Genomic DNA, 26,021 nt, shown 5'->3' with positions numbered 1-26,021 from the left:
CAGTTTGGCATGGGAGTGGTTAGGGGGTGATCAGGCTGGCAGGTAGAAGTGGTTAGGGGCAATCAGGAAGGCAGGTAGGCGAGCAGTTGGGAGCCAGCAGTCCTGGATTGTGAGAGGGATGCCTGGCTTTCCATTTAAATGGGCAGTCGGACATCCCTCGAGGGGTCCCAGATAGGAGAGGGTGCAGGCTGGGCTGAGGGACACCCCCCTCCTCCCGTGCATGAATTTCGTGCACCGGGCCTCTAGTATTGGATACAAAGCAGGAAAAAGAGCCTTTGGAGGGCCGTGTGTGACCTTGAGCACATCTAGGAAGCGGATTGAGATCTAGCTGAAATAAGATTGGTCCCGTTTGAAGCTTACATGATAGGCACATGGGAACTGGTGATATGATTCTATCCATTTGAAACTTTTCACAAAGATGTTAAAAACAAAGCCAAGTTGATGATTTACTAGCTTGGGAAACGTGGCCTCTCAAGGACATCAGTTTCCTAATCTGTAGCTGAGGAAAATAGAAGCACGTGGGTGTGAGGATTAAATGGTCAGAGGCGCGCATCACCCTTAGAATAGTTCCCAGCACCCAGGAGCTCACAATAGATGCTGGCGGTTCTCCCCTCCCCCCCTCCCATCCTCACCCCGATGCTCCCGGGGCTGCACGGAGTGCCCGCTCCCTGCCCAGGCTGCTCTGTCCGTTACTCACCAAGTCCCTGCTATTTGCAGCACCCTCTCCACCTCCCTGCCTGGGCAAATTCCTCATCCGTCATGCTCCAGCTAAATGTCACCTCCTTTCTGTGGCCTCCTTTCTCCACTTCCCGGGGAAGGAAGGATTTATGACTCCCCTCTCGCTGCTCTGACTACGGAGGTGCCGTGCTCACTTCTGTTACAGCACTTGTCACTTTGTGGTACCGCAGCGGGTGCCTGTCTCTGGCCTGGCACCGAGCCAGGCGTGAACGGCGACGCCTGAGTGAACCACAACTTTCGGGGTAACGCTTGTGGTCCTTGGTTAGTTCCTCCAGCTCCGGCTTGAACTCCAGCCCTCTTGTCAAAGGCTTGGTTAACCCCAGCTGTGAAAACATCTGCCTTCCCCGGGGAAGAAAGGAGGCTCAAGAGCAAGATGGGGAAAGAGGGAACGGTGCGGGGCTCCTTTGCATGTACCGAATGCTTTCTGTGCATCAAGGACTGTGTGGATACTTTAAACACATAGTAATGGTTAATCCTTACAACCAAGAGTTGACATTATCCCCATCTAATATATGTGGAAATTGGTGACTTATCTGAATGTATTCAGGGAATTGTTGGCATAGCTACCTTTTACATCCATCCGTCCATCCATCTATCCATCTATCCATCCATCCATCCATCCATCCATCCATCCATCTATCATACATTCATCCACTGATCCTCCATCTATCCTTCCATCACCCATCCATCCATCCATCCATCCATCATCCATCATCCATTCACCCATTCATCCATCCATCCAATAACTCTTTATTGAGTTACTACTATGTGCTAGGCACCATGCTATTACTGGGGGGTGGGGATGGGAAGCGGGACGAATAATAGAGAGCTAAACCAATAGTACTGGATGTGAGTCTAAATTCTAATGTGAGAAACAAATATTAATCAAATAGACAAGTTAGTCTACAATTACAAACCACGGGCCACGGTGAGGGTTAAGGAGGAAAAGAATAGGAAGAGCACCTAACAGAGGACTGGACTCAGACTGGAAGGTCAGGGCGGTCTCCTTGGAAGAAGCGATGTTATTGCTGAGCCCTGAATGATGAGCTCAAGGAGAGGGAAGAGCCATGTGAAGGACCTGAGGTTGGAACAAACACTACAGACTCAAGGAGCCGAAAGCAGTTCGTTGTGGCTGGAGGGACGAGGGTGATGGCTACAGCGAGTCAATATGAGGCTGGGAGGAGAGGCAGGGGCCCACCATGGAAAGTACTAGAGGCCGTGGTAAGGAACTTGGCTTAATTTCTTAAAAGCAATGGGAGGCCATGGATTGGTGGGTTTTAAGCAAAGAAGTGGTCTAGGGACATGTCGTTGATTCATTCAACCGCAGAGACTAATGGAGCACCCACTACCTATCAGGACTATTCTGGCCCCTGAGGCTACAGTAATGAACAGCACAGACGTGGTCCCTGCCCTTGCTGAGCCTCTCTTCCAGACAAGGAGGTTTCTAATGTAAAATACAAGAGTGGATGTGGAGGACCAGTAGGAAGCTATTGTGTGTTTCAGGTGTGAGATAATAGCGGCAGTGGAGGCACCGAGAATTAGACAGATTTGAAAAATGAGTGGCTGGCTCTGGCTCCGCTTCAAATTTCCAAGCAAGAACAGAGGAGAGGAGGGATATTTGTTTCCCAGGGCTGCTGTCTTTGGCCGTGGAGACATACGTTTGGAGAGCTTTGGTCCCTGCCACTCCTTCACCCCATAAAGAGGGGCTCCATGAGCATCGTCCCCGAACCCCTGAGCTGCCTTCCAAGGGAACTGGCTGGTTCCGGCTGGGGAAGCCACTGGCCAGCCCAGACCCTGATCCCAAACTTCTAGGTGGAATCGGCGGCCAGCGCCGCATCCATCCATCTGGCCTGACATACATCAGTGTCAGTCCCTGGCTGCAAAAGCAATATTTATAAATCACGTTTCCAAACTGGCTACAAATGTGTACAGAGAAACAGATGGGTTGGGGTAGCCGTTTGTCACCCTGGATATTTATACGGCGAGGAGGAGGAGTGGGCTTGGCACACCGCGGGAAGGACTGGGGACAGGAGGGGGGGCCCTCCCCTCGCTCCTACCAGGGGTGCCACCAGGGAGAAGCTCTGGCGGCCTCCAGTCAGAGAGAGGCATCTGGGACAGAACCCCAGGCCCCTGGGCTGGAGAGGCTCATGGATTTGGAAAGGTCAAAGCCAGGGCTATTGGTGTCTCCTGAGGCCTGTCCAGGATGCCACTGGAATAAGGAGAGGGCAGGGCTATTCCGGTTGTTAAAATATTTAAATACTTCCAAAAGACTTAAAGAGCCACAACTCTGAGCCCCTCAAGTCCTTTCCCGAGGCCTCAGCCTTTCCCCCAGGCACTCCCTACCTTGTCACAATCAAAGCCACCAAGGGGAGAGAGCCTGGCCCAGCCAGGGCTCCCGGCTCCTGCTCCGGGTGAGTGAGGGTCAGTGCCCTTTCCGGAGTGTACTAGGCGTGCAATATTTTTACCCCGACTCCTGGAAATACAGATGGGTCTGGCTACCGAGGCCCCGAGGTCTCTCCCTCTGGAGGGAAGGGGTGTAAAGGCACTGGGGATGGTCCCACACTTGTCCGGGGTCAGAGGAACCACCGTGGTTGGGCCCCTGGCACCTCTTCTTTGACATCCCTTCACTCGCTCGCTCCAGCCTGGCAGGCCTCCTGTTCCTGGAGCATCTGGCGTTTCCGCCTCAGGGACTTTGCACTCACTGCTCTGTCCGCCTGGATCATTCTCTGTCGTTCTCTGCATGGCTCCCTCCCTCATTCCGCTAGATACCTACTCACTACTGATTCCTTCAGGTGGCCTTCCCAGACCGTCTTATTTAAATGAGCCTGTTTTATTCCCCCCCTGTTCCGCTTAATACATTTTATTGAACACCTACTATCTGTGTTTTCCGATGGTATTAGGCAACCCACAGGTTGAGAACCGCTAGCAGGGTCGCCTAAGACCCTCGGAGAACACAGATATTTACATTACGATTCATAACAGTAGCAAAATTACAGTTATGAAACAGCAACGAAAATAATTTTATGGTTGGGGTTCACCACAACATGAGGAGCTGTATTAAAGGGCCACGGCATTAGGAAGGTTGAGAACCCCTGACTTAGAGGCTCTTCCTGCCCTGGCTTCAGACCCACCCTTCCTCATGGATTGGCTCTCTGTATATTTCATCTCTCATCCTCTACCCTTGAGATGCTACCTCTCCCCTGGGCCACCCACCTCCTGCTTGTTCCGCAGGGTTTGGCCAGTGACTGGGTAACAACAGCTCCAGCTTGGCCCGGACTTTCTGTGTGATCTTGGGCCCAATGCTTACCCTCTGGGTATCTCAGTCTCTCCATAAATAATGTGGAAAGAAGGCAGTTAAGTTAGGCTTCTCCCTCCATACACCCTAGGACTTGGGGGTTCAGAAGTGACTCACCTTGAATGTCGAGCAGAGAGAAGTGAGGGGTGCTGGGAGCTTCAGGCACCAGGCGGAAATAGAAGCGATGCCCCCCCTGGGGCTCGTCTCTGTCCACCACACTGATGGTCTGGATGAGCTAAAGGGTGAGGAGGGACAGGGGCTGATGTGAGGCCGAGCACCCCTTGGGCAGGGAGCCCCCAGCAGCAGCCTGCAGTGCCCAGCCCCTGGGCGGTACCTGGCCTGGCTTGGCGTCCTCACACACGGCTGCCTCGTAGGGAGTGGCCAGTTCTGGGGGATTGTCATTCACATCCAGGATTCGGATCCTTAGGGATGCCCGGGAGAGCTGGGCATGATTGTCTGTAACAAGAGCACGGAGGAAGGTGACAGGTATCCAATAAGAGACCTAGACAGCCCCCCCACCTGCTGTTGGACAAGATTAGGCGGTGGAGTCATGCTGAGAGAGACGTGTGGGGTGATCAAGCTGGTCCCAGGATGAGAACTGAAGGCATCTGGCATAAGTGACTTATCACTTCTGTCACTGCCACCATCACCATTGCTATGACCATCACCGCCATTAGATAATCACCATTACAGCATTGGCACCACTGGCATCATTCTCATAGACTTTACCACAGTAATTACCAATACCACCCAACGCCATCACCAACGCCATCACCATCACCATGTCCATCAGTGCCACTGTCAACATCACCATTATGATTACCACGACCACCATTAGTATTATAATTGCCACCTTTGCTAATATAACTATCAGTACCACCACCTTTACCCTCATCACTATTACCCTCGTCAATGCCATCACCACAGCTCTATTACCATCACTATTAGATCACCATCAGCTCTGCCATCACCATTAGAATTATCACCACCACTACCACCGCCTTCATTATCTCTACCATCATCACAAACACTGAGGCCATCACTAACACCACATCATCCCCACCCCATCATCAGTCCCACCATCATCACCCATATCACCATCACATCACTACCCCACTCCCACCTCCAGCAGCACTGCCAGCACTGTTGCCAGCTCTGTCCCCTCACCACAGAGTGAGTAGGACACACCTGGAGCATTCATGCCCATTGTTTCAGGTATCCTTGTAGGAACCCTGTGGTTTGGTACAATTTATACCCCCATGTTGCTGAAGAGAAACTCAAACATGAAAAAGTTTAAAGACTTGGGAAGCTGGCAACTGAGCCCCAAATCTCTGCTCTTTCAAGACCTGATCCTGAGAGGGCATGACAATACCACCTCTGGTCTTGGCCTGGGTCCTTTGCAAAACCATAAAGTCCTCACTCCTCCAACTGTGATGTCTTTGAGGTCAAGGCCTCCACCGTATTACTTCAACATTGTGGGATACGACACAGCAGGTTCTAATATATGTGTTGAACAAATGAATGAAACTGGAAGGATTCAGATGGAAAGAGTTTTGAGTTCCTGGCAGGGCTCTGTCCTTGACCCAGTGCTTGATCTTGGGTAAGACCTTTCCTTCTCTGATATCAGTTTCCACACCAGAAAACGAGCAGAACATAGTGATTAAGATCTAGCAAGTGGTTCTGATCCCAACGCCATCACTTTTTTGTTGTGCTGTTAATCCTCACCTGAGGATATTTTTCCTGTGATTTTTTAAAGAGAGAATGGAAGAGAGAGGGAAAGACAGAGAGAAACATCCATGTGAGAGAAACACATTGACTGGTTGCCTACTGCATGAGCTCTAACCAGTGCCCAGGCTGGGGAGGAGCCTGCAACCAAGGTACGTGCCCTTGACTGGAATCGAACCTGGAACCCTCTGGCCCGACACTCCATCCACCGAGCCAAACCAGCTGGGATCCAACACTGTCATTTAGCCGCTGTGTGATCCATGCGATGTGACTTGTCTTCTCTGTGCCTCAGTTTTCTCACCAGCAAACGGGGGTTAGTAGCTATGGGCTGGCTAAGAGGACAGACTGAGTTACTATCTGTAAAGTCCTTGAAACTGTGTATGCAACACAGCAAGTGCTGCATAAGGATCTGTTGAATAAACAAACACCGTCTCAGGGCTGTTCAGCAGTGGCATCAAGTGACTAGGTCTATCCTCTCTGAGCAACACCCAGAATGTTGGCCCTTTCTAGCTGCTCCCCAGACCTCTGAGCGCTCACTGGTGCCCGGTCCTCTGCTACCTTAGCCATGAGTTCATCCCTCTTCAAGGACATCCTCTGGGACGGGAAACTACCCCTTCCAAGCAGGGATCCGACGGCTGGGTCTCCGGCCTGCCTGGCGGGGAGCTATTCTGGGGGCAACGGGGAAGTTTCCAGGCAGCCAGGAACCCCTTGAGTTTTGGGGGAGTGGAACGAACTGGCTTCCTCTTCCTCTGAACGCAGGACCCACTGGATGTGGACTGCAGGTGCCTGTGTGCTGATAGGGAGAAAGGGAGATGGGGAGGCAGGTGCAGCCACCTCGAAGGGGTGAGTCTTTAATTAACTCAGAGGCTGACCCCTCTCTGGGGCTCCCCTTAGCCGGGGGGCACCATATCTTCTCAGTCCCTCGGACCTGCCGCTTCGGCGATCAGAGGGGGCTCTTCCAGGGCAGGAGATGGGAGTCGTGACTGGGAATGCCGGGAGAGCCGTTATTTTTAAGAGCGCGGCGCTGGAGAACTTAAACAGACAGATGGTGGTGCTTTCGGGAGTCGGGGAGGGTGAGGCTGTGCCAGGAACAGGCACCTCTCTACCCACGGAGGCAGAGAGAGCGTAGGGGGCACCCTCCCCTGCCGTGGGGGCGGCCCAGGCACCAGGGAGGAGACGGAGTCCTGTGGGCACGCAGAAAGGAGCCCACAGGAGAAGCCCCTGTCCGCGGGCAGCCACCCTGCGGGAGGACGGGGGCCACTGCTGCAGAGAGACCCCCATGTGGCACCATTTCTTTAGCTTCGCTGGGTAGCTCCTCCCTCTTCTTGTTAAGACGTTCGTGCTCTGTTGAGCTATCACTGTCGTACGACGTGGTGAGAGCGGAAGGTGCACAGCGTGTGATGCGCCGATACCGGTATAGATTGTGAATTGTTTACACGGCACGGCTCGTTAACACACCCTCCTCCCCACGTCATTGCCTTCTCTCCGAAAACGTCACAGGTCGCCTCCCGAGAGCGCCCTGAACCCCTGGGTGTGAGTGAGGGCCTCCCGATCTAAGAGGCAGGGCAGCTGAACACGCCCTGAGGAGGCGAGCCTCTGCTCTGCCAACATCGCCACCTGCAAAGCGTACCCCGGGGACCCCGAAACTGGGGGCTGGCCGGGAACCCCCAGGGCTTGTGGGCCGCCCTGAAATCAAGACCCAGCGCCCCTGACATCACAGCAGTCTCCAGCCGGCTGCCTATTCGTCACCTGGGAAGCCTTTAAAACACTCAGATGCCCAAGGGTTGGCCACTGGCGTTTTTTTTTTTTTTTTTTTTTTTTTAACAGCTCCAGGAACCGAATGAGTAGCAAGGGCTGCCAACCACGGCCCTGGCGTGACTGGCAGGTGGGGGAGAGCAGCCTGGATGTCTCACCTCGGACTGCCTTCCTCCAAGGTGAACATCATTAGTAAGGATTGATAATAATGATTCACACTTTTACCACCTTAAATGTCTCCGGTATGAAGCAAGGAATCCACCCATTCATTAATCTTCACCTCTGTGCAGGACTTTCCAATGCATAACAAAGTTCTCGTCTATGACCTCATTTCATTCTCGAAACACCCTGTGTTCAGGAGGTCATGTTAAACCCATTTTGCAGGTGAGAAAACCGAGGCCCAGAGAGGGGCAGGGCTTTATCCAAAGCCCCAGGCAAGTCAGCGGCACATCTGGGCTAGGTTCTAAGTCTCCTGACTCCAAGTCCAGTGCTCGGTCTTGATACACTGTCCGTGGGCCCTCTAGCTGCCTGGATGTTTGTCTGTCCAGCGGCACCGACCGCGCAGACCCAGGCCCACGGTGACCTCACCCAGCGCCCAGCAGCAGGTGCCCTCTCCAGGGGCCAGGTCCCCCCCGGGGCCTCCTCCCCGTTTGGCATCTCAGTTCAGCTGACTGACATGCAAATTAGTTTAATTATTTCTTCTTCTAAAATAAATTATATTTTGCAGTAGCTGCAATATGTTGTGTCAGGCAAAATTACATTCAATATTTTTAAACTAATTGATGCAGCCTTGAGGAAGGCTGATTGACAGCCCAGCGCGGAGCAGGCCTGCAGCCTTAGCGATTCCTAAATTAAAATTAAACGTGCTTCGGCCGGGTGGTTCTTCCCCACGCCGGCTCCCCATTAATCTGGGCGATGGCAGGTGATGCCCTGGGGGTGGGGGGCTGAGGGGCCCAGCGGTCCGGTGGGTGCTTCAGGAAGAGACCGGACTGGGGCAGAGAATGGCTGCGCAGTGTGGGCGGGTCTCATATACTTTGCGCCCCGAGTCCCTTATGCACAACAGATGGAGGATCGGACGGAGCAATGTGGAGCTGAGACTTCTGGTTTTTGCTGACAATCACGGATTGAGCACCTTCTGTGTACCAAGGTCACGACACTGAGCTAGACCAACGCGGCCTCTCAGGCTGGTGGCAGGGACAGATGTTACTCCAGACCCTGAGAAGAGCTGAGGGAATAAAAGCTCAGGAGCTGTGAGGGCATGGAGCAGGGGGTCCCGCCCTTGGGGGGGGGGGGGGCACATACAGGGAAGTGTTCTCTGGAGTAAGTGACCTTTAGGTTGAGACCCAACGAGGAAGTAAGGGAAGTAATGAGAAACACACTGTTAAACCCATCAGGCGGAGGGCAGGAGACCTGCCCTGATGACCTCATTTAAACTCATTAAATGCCCCTTCCTGTCCCACCAGACACCCCCTCCCCCGGAGCACACATCCACACCTCCATGTCTCCACCTGCTCCACTCGCCCACCTCCCCCATTAGGGAGTCAGCAGGATTTTTGTCTGTTTTGTTTACTGATGTAACCCCGGCACCCATGTGCTCGTGACCCTGCTCCTGCCTCTCCTGCTGGACCGAGGCTTTCTCATCAGTAAAACAAATGGAGTTGGACTTGGAAGTTCTCGTGGCTGTGAGAGAAAGAGAGAAGCCGAGAGAGACAGAGACAGAGACAGAGACAGAGAGAGAGAGAGAGAGAGAGAGAGAGAGAGAGAGAGAGAGAGGTGGGGAGAGGGAGGGAGGGAGGGGCAGCTCGGAGGTACCTCCTTCCGGCTCTCGGGCTGTGGTGGGGGCAGGAGCAGGGCTGGACCCTCTCCTGCACCATCTACCAGCCCCTCCTCCTCCCCAAGGAATTAAATTGCATCGGAAAACACCGGGCTCTGATTAGAGCTGGCCAGCTGGGCAGGAAGATTTATCATCCCAATTACCAGCCGGCCAAGACAAGCAGGCGGGACGGGAGGGGGCGGGTGAGCAGGTGGGGTGCTTGGGGGAGGGGCTCCCGGGCTGTCACGAGTGGACTCGGTGTGCTCCCGCCCCGTCCCCGCTCAGCTCCGGTGGAAGTGGGTGGTTGGGGCGCTCCTCCCCAGGCTGAGCTGGTCCCATGCTCTGGGCAGTCCTGCGGAGACTCTGGATACACCACATCTCTGTTCCTGTTGGCATGTTAGGCAGCTGAGGTGGCAGAGGATCCCAGAAGTTCCATAGTCCAGGAGGAGCCCAGGCCTGACTTACACCCCCCTGGTGACGGGAGCTCACTGCCTCCCAAAGGGCTGTGCCAACCCTCCTCTCCACGCCCCGCCTCCCTGGCACTTCCTCCACCTGGCCTGGCCCTGCCCGGTCGGGGCGCCCAGCATGCATCTAAGCCGGGTCTTCCTCACAGCTCCATCCTTCTCCTGGTCCAGGCTGGTCCCCTCCTGTCTGCCCTCCCCTATGAACCCCAGTGAATGCTGGGGACTGCACATCTGGCGAGGTCAGCGTTCTACTCTAGGACCTGCACTGACCCCTGCCACCTCCAGGAGCTGTCCAGCTCACGGCACACCCAGTGACTCCTGTGTGCCCCCTCGCCCTGCCTGCGCCAGCCTCCGCCAGCCCAGCCTCCGGGCACAGCCGGGGCGTTCCTTCGCAGCAGGGCACTGGGCTGCCAGGCCTCCAGGCCTGTGCACACAGGGGGCTCTTTCTGGGAGCAGCGACCCCCCTTTCTGCTTTGGAGACCCTGCTCCGACATCCCCTCATCTGCGAAAGCTTTCCTGCCTCTTCCCTCTGGCTGGGCACCCCTGCCCGCTCCTCCTGAGTGCCCTCTGCCCCTTGATTCCACTCACTGCTGACATGTCCTCCCCTGCCCACTGGGAGCTCCCAAGGTCAGTGGCCCTGTGGACCACCAGATCTCAGTGCCTACCCCAAGCAGGGGGGTGAGGGGCCCCAGAGAACACTGGCTGAGGGGAGGCATGGCGTGGGAGGCTTATCCCTGGAGGAAAAAGTACTCTCTGACACTCAAACCACTGCCCCCCCCCCCACCCCATCCCTGGTCCTTCCTCCAGCCCCTGAGGAGCACTGGCCTGGGGGCCAGACAGCCACCTCATTGGTGGATTTGGACAAGTTGCTTCCCTTCCTTGGGCTCGGTCTCCCCAGCAATGAAATGGGCTGGGGGTGAGGAGGCAGGAAACCATCATCTCCAACACCCCTCTCCCCCCAGCCTTCCTCTGGCTGTGAGAGCACCTGCCGTGTGCCAGGACCTGTGCTAGGCCCCTTCCTTCCATGCGGGATTGCCAATGCACACGGTACCAGATGTGCTACATAAAGCACTCGGCGTGATAAAGCCTACAGCATGCCGTCTGGCATATCATAAGCTTCAAATAAACAAAAACGGCTATCACTAGCAGTTACCCTTACCATCACCCAGTGCAGCGCCATTTTGAAGATGAGAAAACAAAGGCAAAGTGAGGGGCGTGACCTGCCCAAACTCACACAGTGGGAAGCAAGCAGCGGGGCCAGTTCCTCTCCATCCTGTCCTAGCTGGTGGGCACGCCCATTGAGCCACCCATTCATTAAATATTTACAACCGCCTACTGCCTGCCTGGCCTGGTGTGAGCGCTGCAGACACAGAGGAGACCCTGCCCTGAGAGCACATTAGAAGTCACAGCACACGCTCTACGGCACAAAGAAAAAAACCGGGGTGCCGTGAGCTGTGACTCGGCTTGGGGTGGCGCCGATGGGGACGGTCTGGTAATCTGGCGAAGGCTGGGCTCTCCTGGGCACGGGTGCCTGCCCTCCAGACCAGCGTGGGGCCTGCCGACCAGGGGGAGGGAGCGGGGTGCAGTCTCCGGCGCCCCCAGCCCAGTCTCTTTGAAGGCTGTCCCTTTACAACTGCCCTTTCCACCAGAGGATCCAGACACAAATTGTACTTTAAATTCAATATCGGTCATTAATATTTCATGATTACAAAACGTTAAAGATAATGTCAGGGAAGGAGCGTCGGCATGGGCGGGATGGAGCGGGGAGACAGCATACTAAGTGGCCTGGGAGGCCCGAGGTAATCCGGTGTGACAGCGGCCCTCCCGCCGCCCACGCCGCACTCTCCGAGGGGCTCGGGAAGCCCGGCCGCTGTGTATAAATATCTCCCCTCTGATGCTTGTCACCTTATGTTTGTCACACTCAGGGCAGGCGGTGCCCATGGCGACCCCTGAGCATCCCCTGCTTCTGTGGAAGTCTGATGGATGCAGACCCCTCGGCATTGCACTGGGGCTCCCGCAGGCTGCCAGCACGGGCCTGGGCTGGAGCCCTGGCCCCGCATGGACTTGCTCTGTGACCTTGGGGCCATTGCTGTTCTCCCCCCGAACCTCTGCTGGGCACTGAGGAATTATGACTTGAGGGGGCCATGGGGGAGAGCTGGGCTCTGGAGTCAGATGGCTGGGGCTGGAGATTTGCACAAATGCCTTCACCTCTCTGAGCCTGTGTCCTCATCCACATCCTGGGGACACAGCAGACTCGACACCTCCTCGGTGGGAAGATTCAGTGAGCATGTCACTGCACAGGGCCTGGCCCAGAGTCGGGGCTTCAGGGTCGTGCATAGTCAAGGCCAATATGTCCCACGAACTGAGCACTCAGTAAGCACTGGGCTAAGTTCTCTCCTTGCATTTCCCTACTGACCTCCCCCCCCCCCCCCCCCCCCCGCACACACACACACACACACACACACACACACACACCAGCACTGTGCAGCGGGAGCCACTCATTTCCCCACGGATTGATATCCTGGTGAAGGTTGGGCAGGGGTTATGGGGTGCAGCTCAGAGGTGGGGGTGTCTCTAGCCCAGTGACCAGTCTTCCTCTTCCCCATGGTCAGTCAGTTGGGGACTGGTGGGTGGGACGGGGTGAGCAGTGAGTGTCAGGGAAGGGGTGCTCACACAGCAATTCTATGTTGGGAGCTGGGAAGTCTTGGACCAAATCCCAGCTCTGTCACTGCACATCCTTGGGCAAGTCTCTTAACTCTCTGAGCCTCAGTTTTCCCAACAGAAAAACGGGTGCTGATCTGTGACAGATTATGATTCCAGAAAAGTAATTGCTAGAAAGTGACTGAATATATATTAGGTAAACACGGTAAAATGTTTATGGCGGAGAGTCCCCCACATTCTTCTTCCGGCGGAACGGCAGCAACGCAGCCATTATGTGCCCCTCTCGCTGCTCTGACAGGGACCCACTGACCCCCGGAGGGCTGTGCCGGGGTGGGCCGTCGGGTGGGGATGGCTGCCGGAGGAGCTGGATTTGTGGGAGGGAGAGGCGGCATCTCGGCCCAGCAGCCTGGCCAGTCCCCCTGGCTGCCCAGGGAGCAGGTTCAGGGAGGCAGAGGCGGGGAGCTGTCTTCCCCCCAGCCCAGCCGCCACTTCCTCTGCAGCCACCTTTGTTATCCGCCTTTCATGTGGTGGCAGAGTGGATTCAAAGGCTTGGGAGCAGCAGGCACTGAGGTTTGAGCCAGCTTTGTATTTTCTTTTAAACTGGAGTTGAAAGAGACGAAGGGAACTTCAGCCTAGGGACTTCCTTGGCCCCAGCCCTGGGATGGCTGGTGGGGCCTGCAAAGTGGGAGGGCAGCGGCGGGAGGAGGAGAAGGCAGGAGGCCTCACAGGGCCAGGAGGGCTTGGGGCCTAGGAGATGCGGAGGGTAGTTTGAAAATCGGTTGCCTGAGGCTCAGAGACCGAGGATTCCTGTTGCCATGATTGCTGACGGGCGGCTCTGCTGGCTCCTGAGACCCTGGGAGCTGCCAGGGCATGGGGGCCTGGAGAGCAGGCCCGCGCAGCCTCCCGTGGTTATGGCGGGGGCCTGCAGCTGCGCTCGGCCCTCTCCTGCGGCTCCGTGAACCCCTCTGCTCTTAGCTCCTCACCTCAATGGCCTTGCTTATCTGGACCCCGTGTCTCTCCCAGTTCACACTCCTTCCCAGCTGCACCAAAGCGTGCCTGTGACACACACACACACACACACACACACACACACACACACACACTCTTCACTCTTCCAGAAGCTCGGGCCAAGCACCTGGAAGTCCTCCTTGACCTCTCTCTGCCTCTTAGTTCCACATAGCCCTGCAGCAGGTCCAGCTGGCTCTCTCTTCACCCTGTCTCTCAAAGCTGGCCACTTCCTACCTCCTCCATGGCTCCTGCCCTGGGCCAGGCCATTGGCGTGTCCTCCGTGCACCATGGCATTTGGCTAGCAGAGTCCCTGCTTTCCATTCTCAACGCAGCAGTCAGAGGCTGCTATCAGACTTCGTCCCTTCTCTCCCCACCGACTCCCACCTCACTTGGAGTCAAGGCCAAAGACCCTACAAAGACGGACCACTCTGCGCCTCACTACACACTGGCCTCCGTGCTGACCCTCCAACAGGCCAAGCACACTGCCACCTCAGAGCATTTGCACTGGCTGTTCCTTCTGCCGGAACACCCTTCCCTTCCATACCAGCATGACTCCTCAGTTTATTGAGGTCTCTACTGAATGCCTCCTTCCCAGAGAGACCTTCTCTTAAGAGAAACACACCCCTTCCCCTGCTTTCTTCTCTCCCTTGACTTGATGTACATCTTTTCTCTCCATTTGTTCACAGGCTAGCTTTCCCCCATGAAGACAGAAGCCTGTCTGTGCTATTCAGGGCTGTATTCTCGGCCTCTAAAACAGGGTTTGGTATGCAGTGGGCACTCAATAAATGCTGAGGGAAGAAAACCAGCTTCTCAAGACTGGCCCTGCTATTTTGGCCTGATCCTTCTCACATTTCTCTTTTTCTGCTCATTGACTTAAAATATATATATATATATATATATATATATATATATATATATATATATGAAGGAAAAGAGAGAGAAACATCAATGATGAGGTGGCTACCTCCTGCATGCCCCCTACTTGGGATTGAGCCTGCAACCTGAGCATGTGACATGACTGGGAATCAAACCATGACCTCCTGTTCATAGGTCAACACTCAACAACTGAGCCACAGTGGCTGCCAACTGACTTTTGCCTTCCTCCCACCCTGCCATCTTTGCAGGGTTCTTCCTCTTTGCCCTGCCTCAGCCTTCACCCTTCTCTCCTTACTGCCCCCTCCCTCCGGCTTACCTGCCTCCATGGCCAGCACAGTGATGTTGTGCCAGCCGGCGGTCTCACGGTCCAGGCCCTTGCCCGTCACAATGGCACCTGTGTCCGCATCGATATCAAAGATCTGGTCCAAATCCGAGTCTCGGTCGATGGCGTACCTGATGGAGGCAGGGCGGGGCTGATTGAAGGTGCCCTGGCACCAGATGGAGCCCGTGCCCATGTCCTTCACCCCACCCCGCCCCGCCCTATCGCAAAGAAGGACTCCTGCCTGGGAGATACAGGAGCAGAGCAAGCCTTTCCGACAGAGGGGGAGTGGAAAGGGTCTGGGTTTGCATCCCAGCTGCCCTGGGCGCCTGCTGTGTGACCACGGGCAGCCCTCAGCGATTCTGAGCCTCAGTCTCTTCGGTTGGGTAACTGGGCTAGCAGGAAGGAGGCAGAGTCCCTGACAGAGAGGTAACACTCGCTGGATATATGATTCTTATCTTTCTGTAAGCAGTGACCCTGGAACTGGGCTTGAGAAGGGGGAGCTGCTTATGGGGCAGGGGGTGCAGAGGGTGCAAAGGTAGGTGGTGAGAATTAGCCAGGAAATGGAAAATGATGCCAAATGGTTAGAACCGGGAAGGGGAGAGTTAGGCACCGGAACACGCAGGGCACAGGACTCAGAGGTTGGACAGGGGCTGGGGGCCAAGAGGAATTCTGAGCAGGGAAAGGGGTGGGCTCTGGCGTCAGGAGGCCCTAACTGGCTGCCTGGGCCTGGCAGCCCCAGATCAGGGGCGTGGGCGAGGGATGCTGTGCCTGGTGGGTCTGGGGGAACCGCCGCTGGTGCCCCCTCCCGCCCCTCCTGCACAGCACGCAGGAACTAATCTGCGGCTTTCAGCTGCCCAGTGAAAAAGCCCTTTGTTCTGCCTTCTTCCCGGGCCTTTGTGTGGCGGCTCCAGGCCTGAAAGGCCCGTGTCCAACACATGTCTCGGGCGGCAGCCCAGAGAGGCCCGCCAGCGCTGGCTGACGCTTCCCGAGCTGATAACGCAGGCGGGGTGCCGCCGGGCTGCGTGGCCCACAAAGGCCCGAGCACCAAGCAAGGGCTCTTTGTGCACAGACAAAGCAGCTCGGTGGGCAGGGTTCAGCCCGAGGCTCCGGCCCTCCCTGACAGGAGAGGAGGGCCCTTTCCCCACCTCCCCGAGTGGGGAGCCAAGGCCCAGGGGGGCGAGGCCACCAGAAACACCCTGCCGGGGGCCCAAAGCCCTGACACGACCCTCCAGCGGGGCCTTGGCTGCATTAACAAACTTCTATGGGCCTCGGTTTCCTCATCTGCTGAATGGGGACAATGGCACCCAGTGGGACTGCACAGGTCTGAGAGGAGTCCATCGCTACTTATTCTGTCTGGGTGACCTCGGACAAGTCACTGGGCCTCCTTGGTCTCTATGTGCTTATCCGGAAAAGGGTGTGATTAATACCTCCCACTGGTGTGGATTGTAGGAGGTGATTCACAGATCTGGGCATAGGTGACAGCCCGTATTATTAAAAACAATGAATTAATCCTCACCTGAGGATATGCTTAATTTTTAGAGAGAGGGGTGGGGGAGAGGGAGAGAGAGAGAGACACAGAGAGAAAAGACACATAGATTAGTTGCATTCCGTACTGTGCCCCAACCAGGGGTCGAACCTGCAACCTAGGTACATGCCCTCATTGGGAGTTGAACCAGCAACCTCTCATCACGTGTATGTGACGATGCTTCAACCAACGGAGCCACACCGGCCAGTGCTAGCTTCTCACAGTTCCTGTGGTACGGAAAGGCTTGCGGGAAACTGAAGGGCTGTGCACATGGCCATAGTGGGCAGTACAGCCAGTCTCCCGAGTCCCATTCAGTGCCTTTCCTGTCCCTAAACGGCTCAGCCAACACCGGCCTTGCCCCTGAGCAGCCTCAGTCCTCGCGGGTGAGTGTGTGTGGGAAGGTTCAAATAGTTTGTAGCTTGCTTTTCCTCTAGCCATCCCTCCGTCCATTCCTTTACGCCCAACCATGAGGGAGTGCCTTCTCTGTGCTGGGCCCTGGGGATAAACGGGCGAACGAGACCAATGAGGTCGCGCCTGGCACCCCATAAGGCTGGTAGGATCTCCCCGTTTTGCAGATGAAGACACCGAGGCTCAGAGAGGAATCCCGCCCAGCTAAGACTGCCAGGAGTGGCTGTGAAGGTTGTGTCCCGGCAAAGGTGCCAGGCTGAAGGGAAAAGCGGGGTGAAGTCCAGCCAGTGTCCTGCTTGCCCAGTCACATGTCCTCGCCCAGCGAGCATCTTCTCAAGAGTGCCATACGGGCTAGAGATGACCCTGCCCAAGGTTGCACAGGGACGGTCACAGAACTGGAATTCGTACCCAAAATGTGGGCCTCCAGACCCAGAGCTCCTTCTAGCTGTTCCCCATCCAAAGCTGCCGCACGTGGGCCTGTGAGGTGTTTGCATCCTGAGGAGGCAGAACCAGACTCTGCGTGTGGGCTCTGCTGGAAGGGACCGTGGAGACCCCTCCTGGATTTTCAGGCAGGAGAACAGCGTCCAGGGAGGCGGGGGGAATGGCACCCCTGGGGGTCCTGATGGGGGGTCAGGGCTGGGCATGAGGCGGGGCTGGCAGGAGGATGCCCGCTGCCTCCTTCTTGCTTCTCCTCGCCTCTCCTTTCTGCTCACTCACTCTTCTCCCTCTTCCAGTCCTCCTGCCCCCCCCCAGCTTTTCTCTTTTGTTCCTTCCCAGAGGGGAAAGGGGGGGGTGCGGGCGGGGGGGGGCTGGAACCTAAGTGGAGGCAGCTGTTCCCAAGGCCAAGGGGGAGGGGCCGCTATTAACCAGGGAAGGACTGGAGGCTGCAGGTCACTGTGGCTGGCTGGGCCCAGGTGGTTTTGTTCCAGCTCAGGGAGCCGGAGGAGTGAGTGGGAGGGTCGGGGGATGGGCACAGCGCATGGCGAGGAGTGTGGCTGACAAGCTGGGGGCGGGGTGGGCGGGCAGAGGCTGGGGAGCCACGCGTGCAGGAGTGTGAGTTGTGTGTCTGGTCTGCGTGGTGGGTGGAAAGCGTGTGTGTGTGTGTGTGTGTGTGTGTGTGTGTGTGTGTGTGTGGCTTGCCTCGGTGAGTGGTGTGTGTGTCTGTGTGCGTGAGATCCTGAGTCACAGTCGGAAGAGCAAAGGTCTAAGAAGCAGCTACTCAGCCCTGAGTCAGGATCCAGGCCCGGGTTGACCCAGGTAAGTCACCTCCTCCTTTGAGCCTCATTTTCAGCAAAATAGAGATGATGATCCTACCTGGCCAGTGGGGAGGATTAGATGTGGAGCTGGAGTTCCAGGAAAATTACTTCGTGAGTGAGAATTATTGCTATTCTAATTTTTATTCAGAAATGTCTGGCACGGGGTACACAGAAGTCCCCCCCGCAATCAGCGTGTGGTCTGCGTGTTGGGAGTGGGAAACCCAGGTATGGACGTTGGAGTATTGCCAAGTGGCCTGAGAAGATTGGAGACCCCCATGGGTCTGGAAGATTCTATTCAAATCTCATTATCCTGCTTCTCATTGGTCAGCCAGGACCGGGAAAGCAGGAAGGGGAACCAGAGCAGGCTGAGTGAGAGAGTGCAGCAAGAGAATGTGGCACGTCAGCTAGGGAGTGTGGGCGCACACAAGTGTGCACGAGAGGCCTGTGTGTGTGTGTGTGTGTGTGTGTGGAGGGGAGAGGGCAGAAGTGCAGATGTGGCTCCACCTGCCTGGGTTTGAAACCTCGCTGTGTGACCTTGGGCAAGTCATTTAATCTCTCCCTTCTTCAGTTTCCTCCTCCTAAGAATGGAGATGGTGATAACGGTGATGGTACCCACTTCACAGGCTGGTTATGAGATGAGGCAAGTGACTACCAATAGTCACAATAGTAGTCAAAAAGAGCCATGGCATGGACCAATGGGCTCTTCTTTTCATTTGCCAAGCAAGGCGTGGTGCCAGGCCTGTGCAAAGGCTTTATGTGTTAAGATCCCCAAGACACTGTCATCACCCCCATTATATAGATGAGTAAACTGAGGCTCAGAGAAGCCAGGGTTCTAGCCCTGGGGCAAAAGGGCTGGTCAGTGGCAGAGTCAAGTTCCAACGCCAGGTCTGTCCAGAGCCTCAGGGCTAAGAGAGCCTTCTTAGGGCCACCCAGGCACACCTGCCAGCGCCCACATCCCACAAACAAATTGCCCAGGTTATGGCGGGGAAGTGGGGAGGGCACTGCTTTCTGGCTCGGGTGCACATGCACTCATGGGCATCACATACCTATGTGCATAGATAGTGCACACAGGCATAATAAACATGAAAGTCTGTAGGTCCTGGCGTGTACAGCCTTCCCGGTGCGCCTGCGTGTGGGCTCGTGTACATACACACACAGCAGGCTGAACTATGCAGACCCTACCTGGGCTACAAGCATGGGCACTCTAGCTATGAAAGCGCTGCCTCCCCAAACAAGGGATTTCTCTCTGCGCACTCCATCCTGTCCGTGACTCTTTCCGCTTCCCCATCACCTTAAGGCACACATTCAAAGCCTGCCCATGATGCCAGTGTTAGTACTGGCAGCAGAAGGAAGGGGAGAAAGTGTGCAGACCACCAAGAAAAAACAGTCATATCCAAAGCCATAATCCTCCCTCCGGCCCTGGCAGCACCGAGCACAGAACCGGGAACCTCGTGGACATTAAATACCCATTCTTCGAATAAATGAACGAGGCAGGGGCCATCACAAAGCCCGTTTCCGAGATGGGAAAACAGGCTGGGAGCGGGCGCAGTGATTTCCCCGCGATTCTACACCGGAACGGGGATTGAAACCAGGTCTGCGTGACCCCACAGCCCACGCACGTCCTGCCGCACGCACGGTGGAGCGCTGGGGGCGTTCTCTCCCTCGGTCCTGTGTGGACCTTCCTGTTTTTGATGTTCACAGGAGACTCACGGCGGGGCGGGTAAACGGACAGTCTCTCTGCAGGGCTGCCTGTTCCAGAGCTGGGCCCATCTGAACATTGTCCTTCCTCCCTCGGAAGCTTTATCCAAGGCTGCCCATGGCCTAGGGATCAAGTCCCATCCTTCACCTGACATCAAGGTCCTTCACAGCCTGTCCCTCTGTCCGCATCTCCCGACCCCTCTCACGTGAGCTCACCTGCTCCTGAACTTCACCTCCTGACTCTATGATTCTGTTGCTGCCCCCTGGCCCTCACCATCACTCCACCCCGAGTGCCCTCCTCTGATTCCAACTACATCCTTTCGGGCCCTGTGGGGCCGTCTGGGGGAAGCCTGTGTTCATATCTCCCCTTGGAGCTCCTTAGTCCTCAAACCCCTGTCTCAGCCCAAACCCATGCAGACGTAGAGCACCCGATTCATATACTGGCAGCCCAGTCTTCCCGCTGGCCCATGTCTGACTCATCTCTGTGCCTCACACCCTGGGGAAGGCGCGGCACACGTTTGGCCACCGCGTTAGCCACAGAGAGAGGAACAAGCAGGGGGACACGGCAGGGGCTGGACTGAGGAAGGGACAACCGTGGGTGAAAGCCCGTTCCTTTCCCTTTCAAGATGAGGGGCCCTGGATGAGTCACTCCTCCTCTCTGACCTTCGGCACCTTCATCTGTAAAATGAGTAAAAATGGGTTCTGCAGCACAAAGGCAACCCTGTGCGGCGTCTCCCACTCTCCCCAGGGCAGGGACTCGGAGAAACCTTTCTGTGCACACGCAGCTCTGCATTCCCCAGGCACCTGCTGTGCTGGGCCCAGCCTCCCAGGACACCACGTCTCGTCTTCATTTCCAGGAACGCGCGAGGCTTGTTCCTGCCTCAGGACCTTTGCACTCGCACTCTCCCACCTCTTTGCACAGTTGGCTCTCTTTTCCTTATGATCTCAGCGCATTTATCAACTCCGTGACACCTCAATCCAAAGCAGCTCCCTGGGGCCTGCAAACCCCCTCTCCTACGACTCTATTTTCTGCAGAGCTCTTATAGGCAATGATCCCACGTAAGCACTTGTTGACTGTCCCCCCCGGGAGAAGGCAAAGCCCATGTGGTCAGGGATAGAGTCTTGTCACCACCATTTCTGCCTTTCCTGGAATAATGCTGGGTCTGACTCAACTCGTAGGTGTTGGCTGAATCCATGACCCTAGAAACTAGGGAGCCGGGATGTAAGCCAGACCCTCGGTAGCACAGGTGGCCTCTGAGGACCCGTCTCTGTCTCTGTCTCCCCTGCCTCTCACGGGGCCTCCTTTTCCACGTCTGTCTCTACAGACTGGGTACCCCTCTCCAGCTCTGCCCTTGGTTGAGTCATCTCGGCGGTGTCCCCAGGCCTGGCTCGGGGCCTGGCACGGGGGAGGAGTCGGGTAAATGTTATGGTGTTAAATTGGACCTGTCTCAAGGTTCTGACCGCCTCCACATCTGAGGAGCCCCAGGGAAGGGGCCAGCAGGAGAGATGAAAGAAGGTTTCAAAGTTGGCCCTTCCAGTGTGGATAAAAGCAGGAGGGAAGGGAGGGGTGGGAGGAGGCAGATGACTGGAGGGGCACGGAGAGCGATATTGGAGAGGAGGGGAGCAGGCGGGCGGGAGCACTGACCTGGGAGGCAAGGAGTCGGCTCCTGCTCCTGGCTCTTAACTCACGGTGAGAGCCGGGGAAGCCTCCTCCTCTCTCTGGGCCTCCATTTCCTGGCAAATGGCGACAATGCCCCTCCCATCTGCCCCTGCCCCAAGGGCTGGGCCCAGCCAGAGGCTGAGGGGGAAGTTGAAAGACTGTGCCAACAGCCAGGGGGGAAGGGCAGTGGAGGGGTTCAAAGGCAGGAGAGTGTTGGCCACAAGAAGGGTACAGCCAGCCCAGGGACAGTCTGAGCTCCTCGGCCTGCCCTGGAGGCCGTCCGGTTCACCTTCGCCCCCTCACTCCACGGGAGCTGTCTATCACAGCCGCTCTTCCCCAGCACACAGCCACTCCTCCGCCTCCACACGTCTGCACACGCTGTTCCTCTGCCTGGAGCGCTCATTCCCTCATGCTCACATCTGACCAGACCCAGGTCCTCAGCCAATTCCTGCCGCCTCTGGGGCTCAGTTCCAGAGCCCTGAGGGTGCCTCCCAGCCTGGGAGCCCCTGGGCAGTTAGTCTGTCCTCCCCGGGGGCTGCCACAGAAGGCTGCTCAGGTTGCATGTGCACCGTCCAACTCCAACTCAGCCATTCACACAGATGACGAGGGCATGTCACCCGTCTGGATTCGTGGCAGACTGACTTCCCTGCCCACTCTCCCCAGCGCTCAGCGCAGAGCTGGGCATAGGGTGGGCTCAGAGGTCACTCACGGGCTGTGTACAAGGGCTGCAGGGAGGACACAGGGGGCTCCAGAAACTCTCTCTCATCTGTCTAATGGTCGCCATTCCCTCCACCCTTGACCTCCTCCATTAGGTCAGTTTCTCGTACAATCCTTTCCCCTTTCTATTCTACCTGACCTTCTTCCAACCAAAGCCACAGCCCGGGGCTCTCCAAGCCCAGCCTCCCCTCCCCTCTGCCTCCTGTCTCCATCCCTGCTCTGCCTCTCTCTCGACCTTGTCTGTTTCTATCTTGCCCCTCTGTCTCTCTCAGCTACTCTTGTCCTCTTTCTCCTGGCTCTCCTCTCTCTCAGACTCTTCCTTTCATTGTTCGCCTTCCCACACATCCACAGTGTCTCTCTTTGTCTCTTTCCCCCGTCTGTCTGTTTCTACATTTCGCCCACTCAGTACACATTCAGTGTGTGTACCCTGAGGAGACAGTGGTGACCACAGAGGCACACGTCTTCACCCTCACGGAGCTTATCTTCTCACGGGAGGGACAAGCACAATGATTAGAAAAGAGGTGGTGTGTTAGGTGGTGAAGAAGGTGAATGAAGACAATGGGAATTGAGGAAAGGCGAGCTGAAGGGTTGGGGATTGAGGCGGGGCTGAAGCTTTAACAAGAGAAGTCAGGGAGGCCACGCTGAGAAGGCCTTGCTCTTGAGCCAAGACCTGGAGGACCCCTCTCACTAGAGGACCAGCCACGGCCGTGTTAAGGTGAAAGCATTCTGGGCAGAGGGATCAGCAGCTGCAAAGGCCCTGAGGCAGACGGGGCTTGGTGTGTTTGTGGAGCCGTGAGGAGGCCAGTGTGGCTGAGCTGAGTGAGCCAGGGGAAGGAGGGTCGTGTGTGTGTGTGTGTGTGTGTGTGTGTGTGTGTGTGTGTGTCTGAGAGGTTTAACCGCGAGGCCACATCCCACAGCGTCTGGAGGCCATTGGAAGGGCTTGTTCTGGTTCGGAGCCACAGAGGTGAGGGCGTGGGGCAGAGGAGGGCCGTGTTCTGATTTACGTGTGAGCTGTTTCAATCTGGCCCTGTGCCCATTCTAGATTCCAGAGGGGACCGGGCAGGAGCAGGGAGACCAGCAGGGGACAATCCTGGCGAGAGGAAGAGGGTCCAGGCTCAGGGGTAGGAGTGGGGTGGGGGTGGGGGTGATGGGGGTAGGAGGTGGTGAGAAGTAGTCAGATTCTGGATGTTTTTAAAGTGGGGATGACAGAGTCGGCTGATGGCTTGCAGGGCGATGAGAAGGACTGGAGTGGAGGGTGTTGATGGAACGGGAAGGAAGGAGTGGGTTTTTTGCTATTTTTAGTTTTTTCAGGGAGCAGCCCAGAGTTCAGTTCCCTGAGGTGTCTAGGGGCAACCAGGGAGCTGCTGAGAGGGAGAGGTGGGGCAAGGCAGTGGAGCCGGGACTCAGGGGCAGCTCCACGGGGTCCTGAGTTCCTTGCCTGTCTGTGACGGATCTCACACGGCTTCCTCTGTCTCAGAGCTCCAGCTGTGCCCCTCTCTCCCCCTTCCCCACCCAGCGCGCCTCCTTCCCTCCCGCCCGGCCCCCCTCCCACGCGGCCCACGGGCGCAGGGGCGACGGCTGGAGAGCAGGCAGCAGGCGTGGCCCCGGGCGGGGGTCTCACCGGACGGGCCGGTTGGCGGCGTCGGGGTCCCGCGCAGTCACCACGCCGACCAGGGAGCCCACCTGCGCGTCCTCCTGCACCTCCAGGAGGCCGGAGGGCGGCCGGAACTCGGGGGGCTCGTCCACGTCGGTCACCGTCACGCGCACGATCGCCTGGTCGCGGAAGGTGCCCAGGTCGGCGAAGCGGGGGTCCACGAACTTGTTGAGCGCCTCCAGGACCACCGTGTGCACCGGCTGGGACTCGAAGTCCAGGCGCTGGGGGAGGAAGCGGTGGGCCCGTGAGAGGGCGGGGTCCACATGGGCCCTGGCTGACCCCGAGGCTGACCTCGAGGTATCCCCCGTCCCCCCTCCCCACAGGTGGACGCAGAGGGCCACGTGCAGACCCACGCTCTCTGGTTACAGGTCCCTGCAGGACCCTCTTTTTTAAAAAATATATTTTATTGATTTTTTTATAGAGAGGAAGAGAGAGGGATAGAGAGCTAGAAACATCGATGAGAGAGAACCATCGACCAGCTGCCTCTTGCACACCCCCTATTAGGGATGTGCTTGCAACCGAGGCACATGCCCTTGACCGGAATCGAACCTGGGACCTTTCAGTCTGCAGGCTGACGCTCTATTCACTCGGCAGCAGGATCCTCTTGTCCAGGGACACACAGCCAGTCAGGGCTAAGCTGTGCTAACATCCTGGCTTTCACTACTCAGCACGGCATGCTGGGGCATTGCATTTATTTATTAACTTACAAAGCACCTACTGTGTGTCAGAGCTCTGAACGTGTTAACGCATCTAATTTCACAACATCCCCTAGAGGCTTGTATTGTTATCTCACTTCACACACGGAGAAACGGAGCTCTAGACTTCTGTAGCTTGCCCAAGGTCACGGAGGCAGTCCCTGGCGGAGGCTGGATTCGAACCCAGGCAGTGCGGCTCCCAAGTCCTTACCCCACAAGAGGAAGGGGCCACAGTGGCTCTGCTGCCGCCCCGCTGTGTGTTCGCGGGCATGTATTTCGCCTCTCTGGGCCTCCGGCGGGAGGATTAGGTGCCCTATTCCCTGGTACATAGGCGGCGGCGGCAGCTAATGCGGGTTGAGCCGGCTAAGCCAGGCTGCCTTAGAGCTTTCCCGGGGATCCGGCTAAGCCCACCCTGAGCCCCGCGTCTCCCCAGGAGTGCTGATGGGTGACCCTCTGATGAATGAGCTCCGTGGCTGGGTTGGCTCTGGCCTTCTCAAAGACAATGCCTCACAGCGGTGGTTTTCAACCGCTGTGCCGCAAGCATTTTTTAAAGCCGGCAGTACCTGACTGTTTAGTCAGGGGCACCGGCCTCTTTTCCCTTAGACTGTCAAAGGAAAACACGACAAGGGCCATCGCAACAATAGCCGTCCGGTGTGAATGAATTAAGGGTATACCTATCTTTCTGTCAGATCGGCAGAAATTATAATACGTTGCTGTGTGGTACGCCGCAGAATTTTCGTCATTAGTTTATGTGTGCCGTGAGATGAAAAAGGCTGGAAATCGCTGCCTTACAGCAAAGAGAAATTGCAATGGTGGGAGGAGAAATTGCAATGGGGGAGTCGGGTTGGGGAGGGGGCTGCAGGCACCTCAGTTGCGTGGTGGGGGAGCTCTCCCAGGACAAGGGTGACCTTCCTGGAGATTAGCCTTGTGTGTAGGGACCTGACTTTCCACTCAGAACCTCCCACCCCCACCTTTTCCAGCAGCAAAAATCGCCACCTCTGTCCTCCCTCCTTCCTGTTGCCTGGGAAATCAGGATGCAGGGAGGCAGGCAGTGGCCTGGCCTGGGCGTGAGCGATGGGCTCTGGAGCCAGGTCATCCATCAGGCAGGGCTCTGCTCCCCGAGCCAGCGCCGACTCCACAGGGACACCTAGGGCGCCAGTGCTGGGGCTGGTGCGAGGGGCCCCGAGGGGGGGACCAGGGAGCGGCACTGGGGGTGAGAGTAAGCAAGGGATATGCTGAAGCCCCAAGGCTGGGGGTGGAGCCTGATCCTACTGCTCTGTGATCCTGTGTCTCTCTGGGCCTCCAGCTCCCCATCTGTGAAATGGGCTCCTCTTACAGTGAGGACGCTCACTGTACAGTGAGGTCAGAAGCCTGAAAACCACATGCTGTTTGGAAGGGTGGACTCTGGAGCCAGACTGCCTGGGACTCTTCCTCTGCTCTGCAAGGTGCGTGACCTTGGATGTGCATTACGGAACGCCTCAGGGCCTATGAAACGGACAGCAATAGTCCCTCAGAGAGATGTTGTAGGGATGGAATGAGTTAATACGTGGAGAGCAGGAGAAGGGTGCCTGGCACATGGTAAACACTTTATCGTAAATACCGGCTATCATATTATTATCCTCTGGGAGGTAGTTGAAGAAACTGGCCGTTTTCTCCATGTTCAAGGCCAGCTGGAGAGTGGGTCTGAATGTACTTATTGAGCGAGTGAAGGGTTGTCAGGGGTAGATGTTTCTGTGGGTCCCAGAAGGCAA

At 56.5% G+C, this 26,021-nt stretch overlaps 1 protein-coding gene across 2 annotated transcripts in view; it reads right to left on the bottom strand.

Annotated features, from left to right (window-relative positions):
- Positions 1-26,021, bottom strand: part of CDH22 (cadherin 22) — a 123,413-nt gene that overhangs the window by 5,601 nt on the left and 91,791 nt on the right. For both annotated transcript variants that reach the window (XM_084886955.1, XM_084886954.1), the window contains 4 exons: positions 23,543-23,796; positions 14,652-14,788; positions 4,368-4,489; positions 4,151-4,268 (listed from right to left, as the gene is read on the bottom strand). In XM_084886955.1, the coding sequence (XP_084743081.1) occupies positions 4,151-4,268; positions 4,368-4,489; positions 14,652-14,788; positions 23,543-23,796 (631 nt within the window). The remainder of the gene's footprint in view (positions 1-4,150; positions 4,269-4,367; positions 4,490-14,651; positions 14,789-23,542; positions 23,797-26,021) is intronic.

This window comes from Pipistrellus hanaki (genome assembly GCF_964339955.1).
Source record: "Pipistrellus hanaki genome assembly, chromosome: 6".
Lineage (NCBI taxonomy): Eukaryota > Metazoa > Chordata > Mammalia > Chiroptera > Vespertilionidae > Pipistrellus > Pipistrellus hanaki.
The sequence above is the reverse complement of the archived record's forward strand: the minus strand, read 5'-3'. Positions and strand labels throughout refer to the sequence as shown.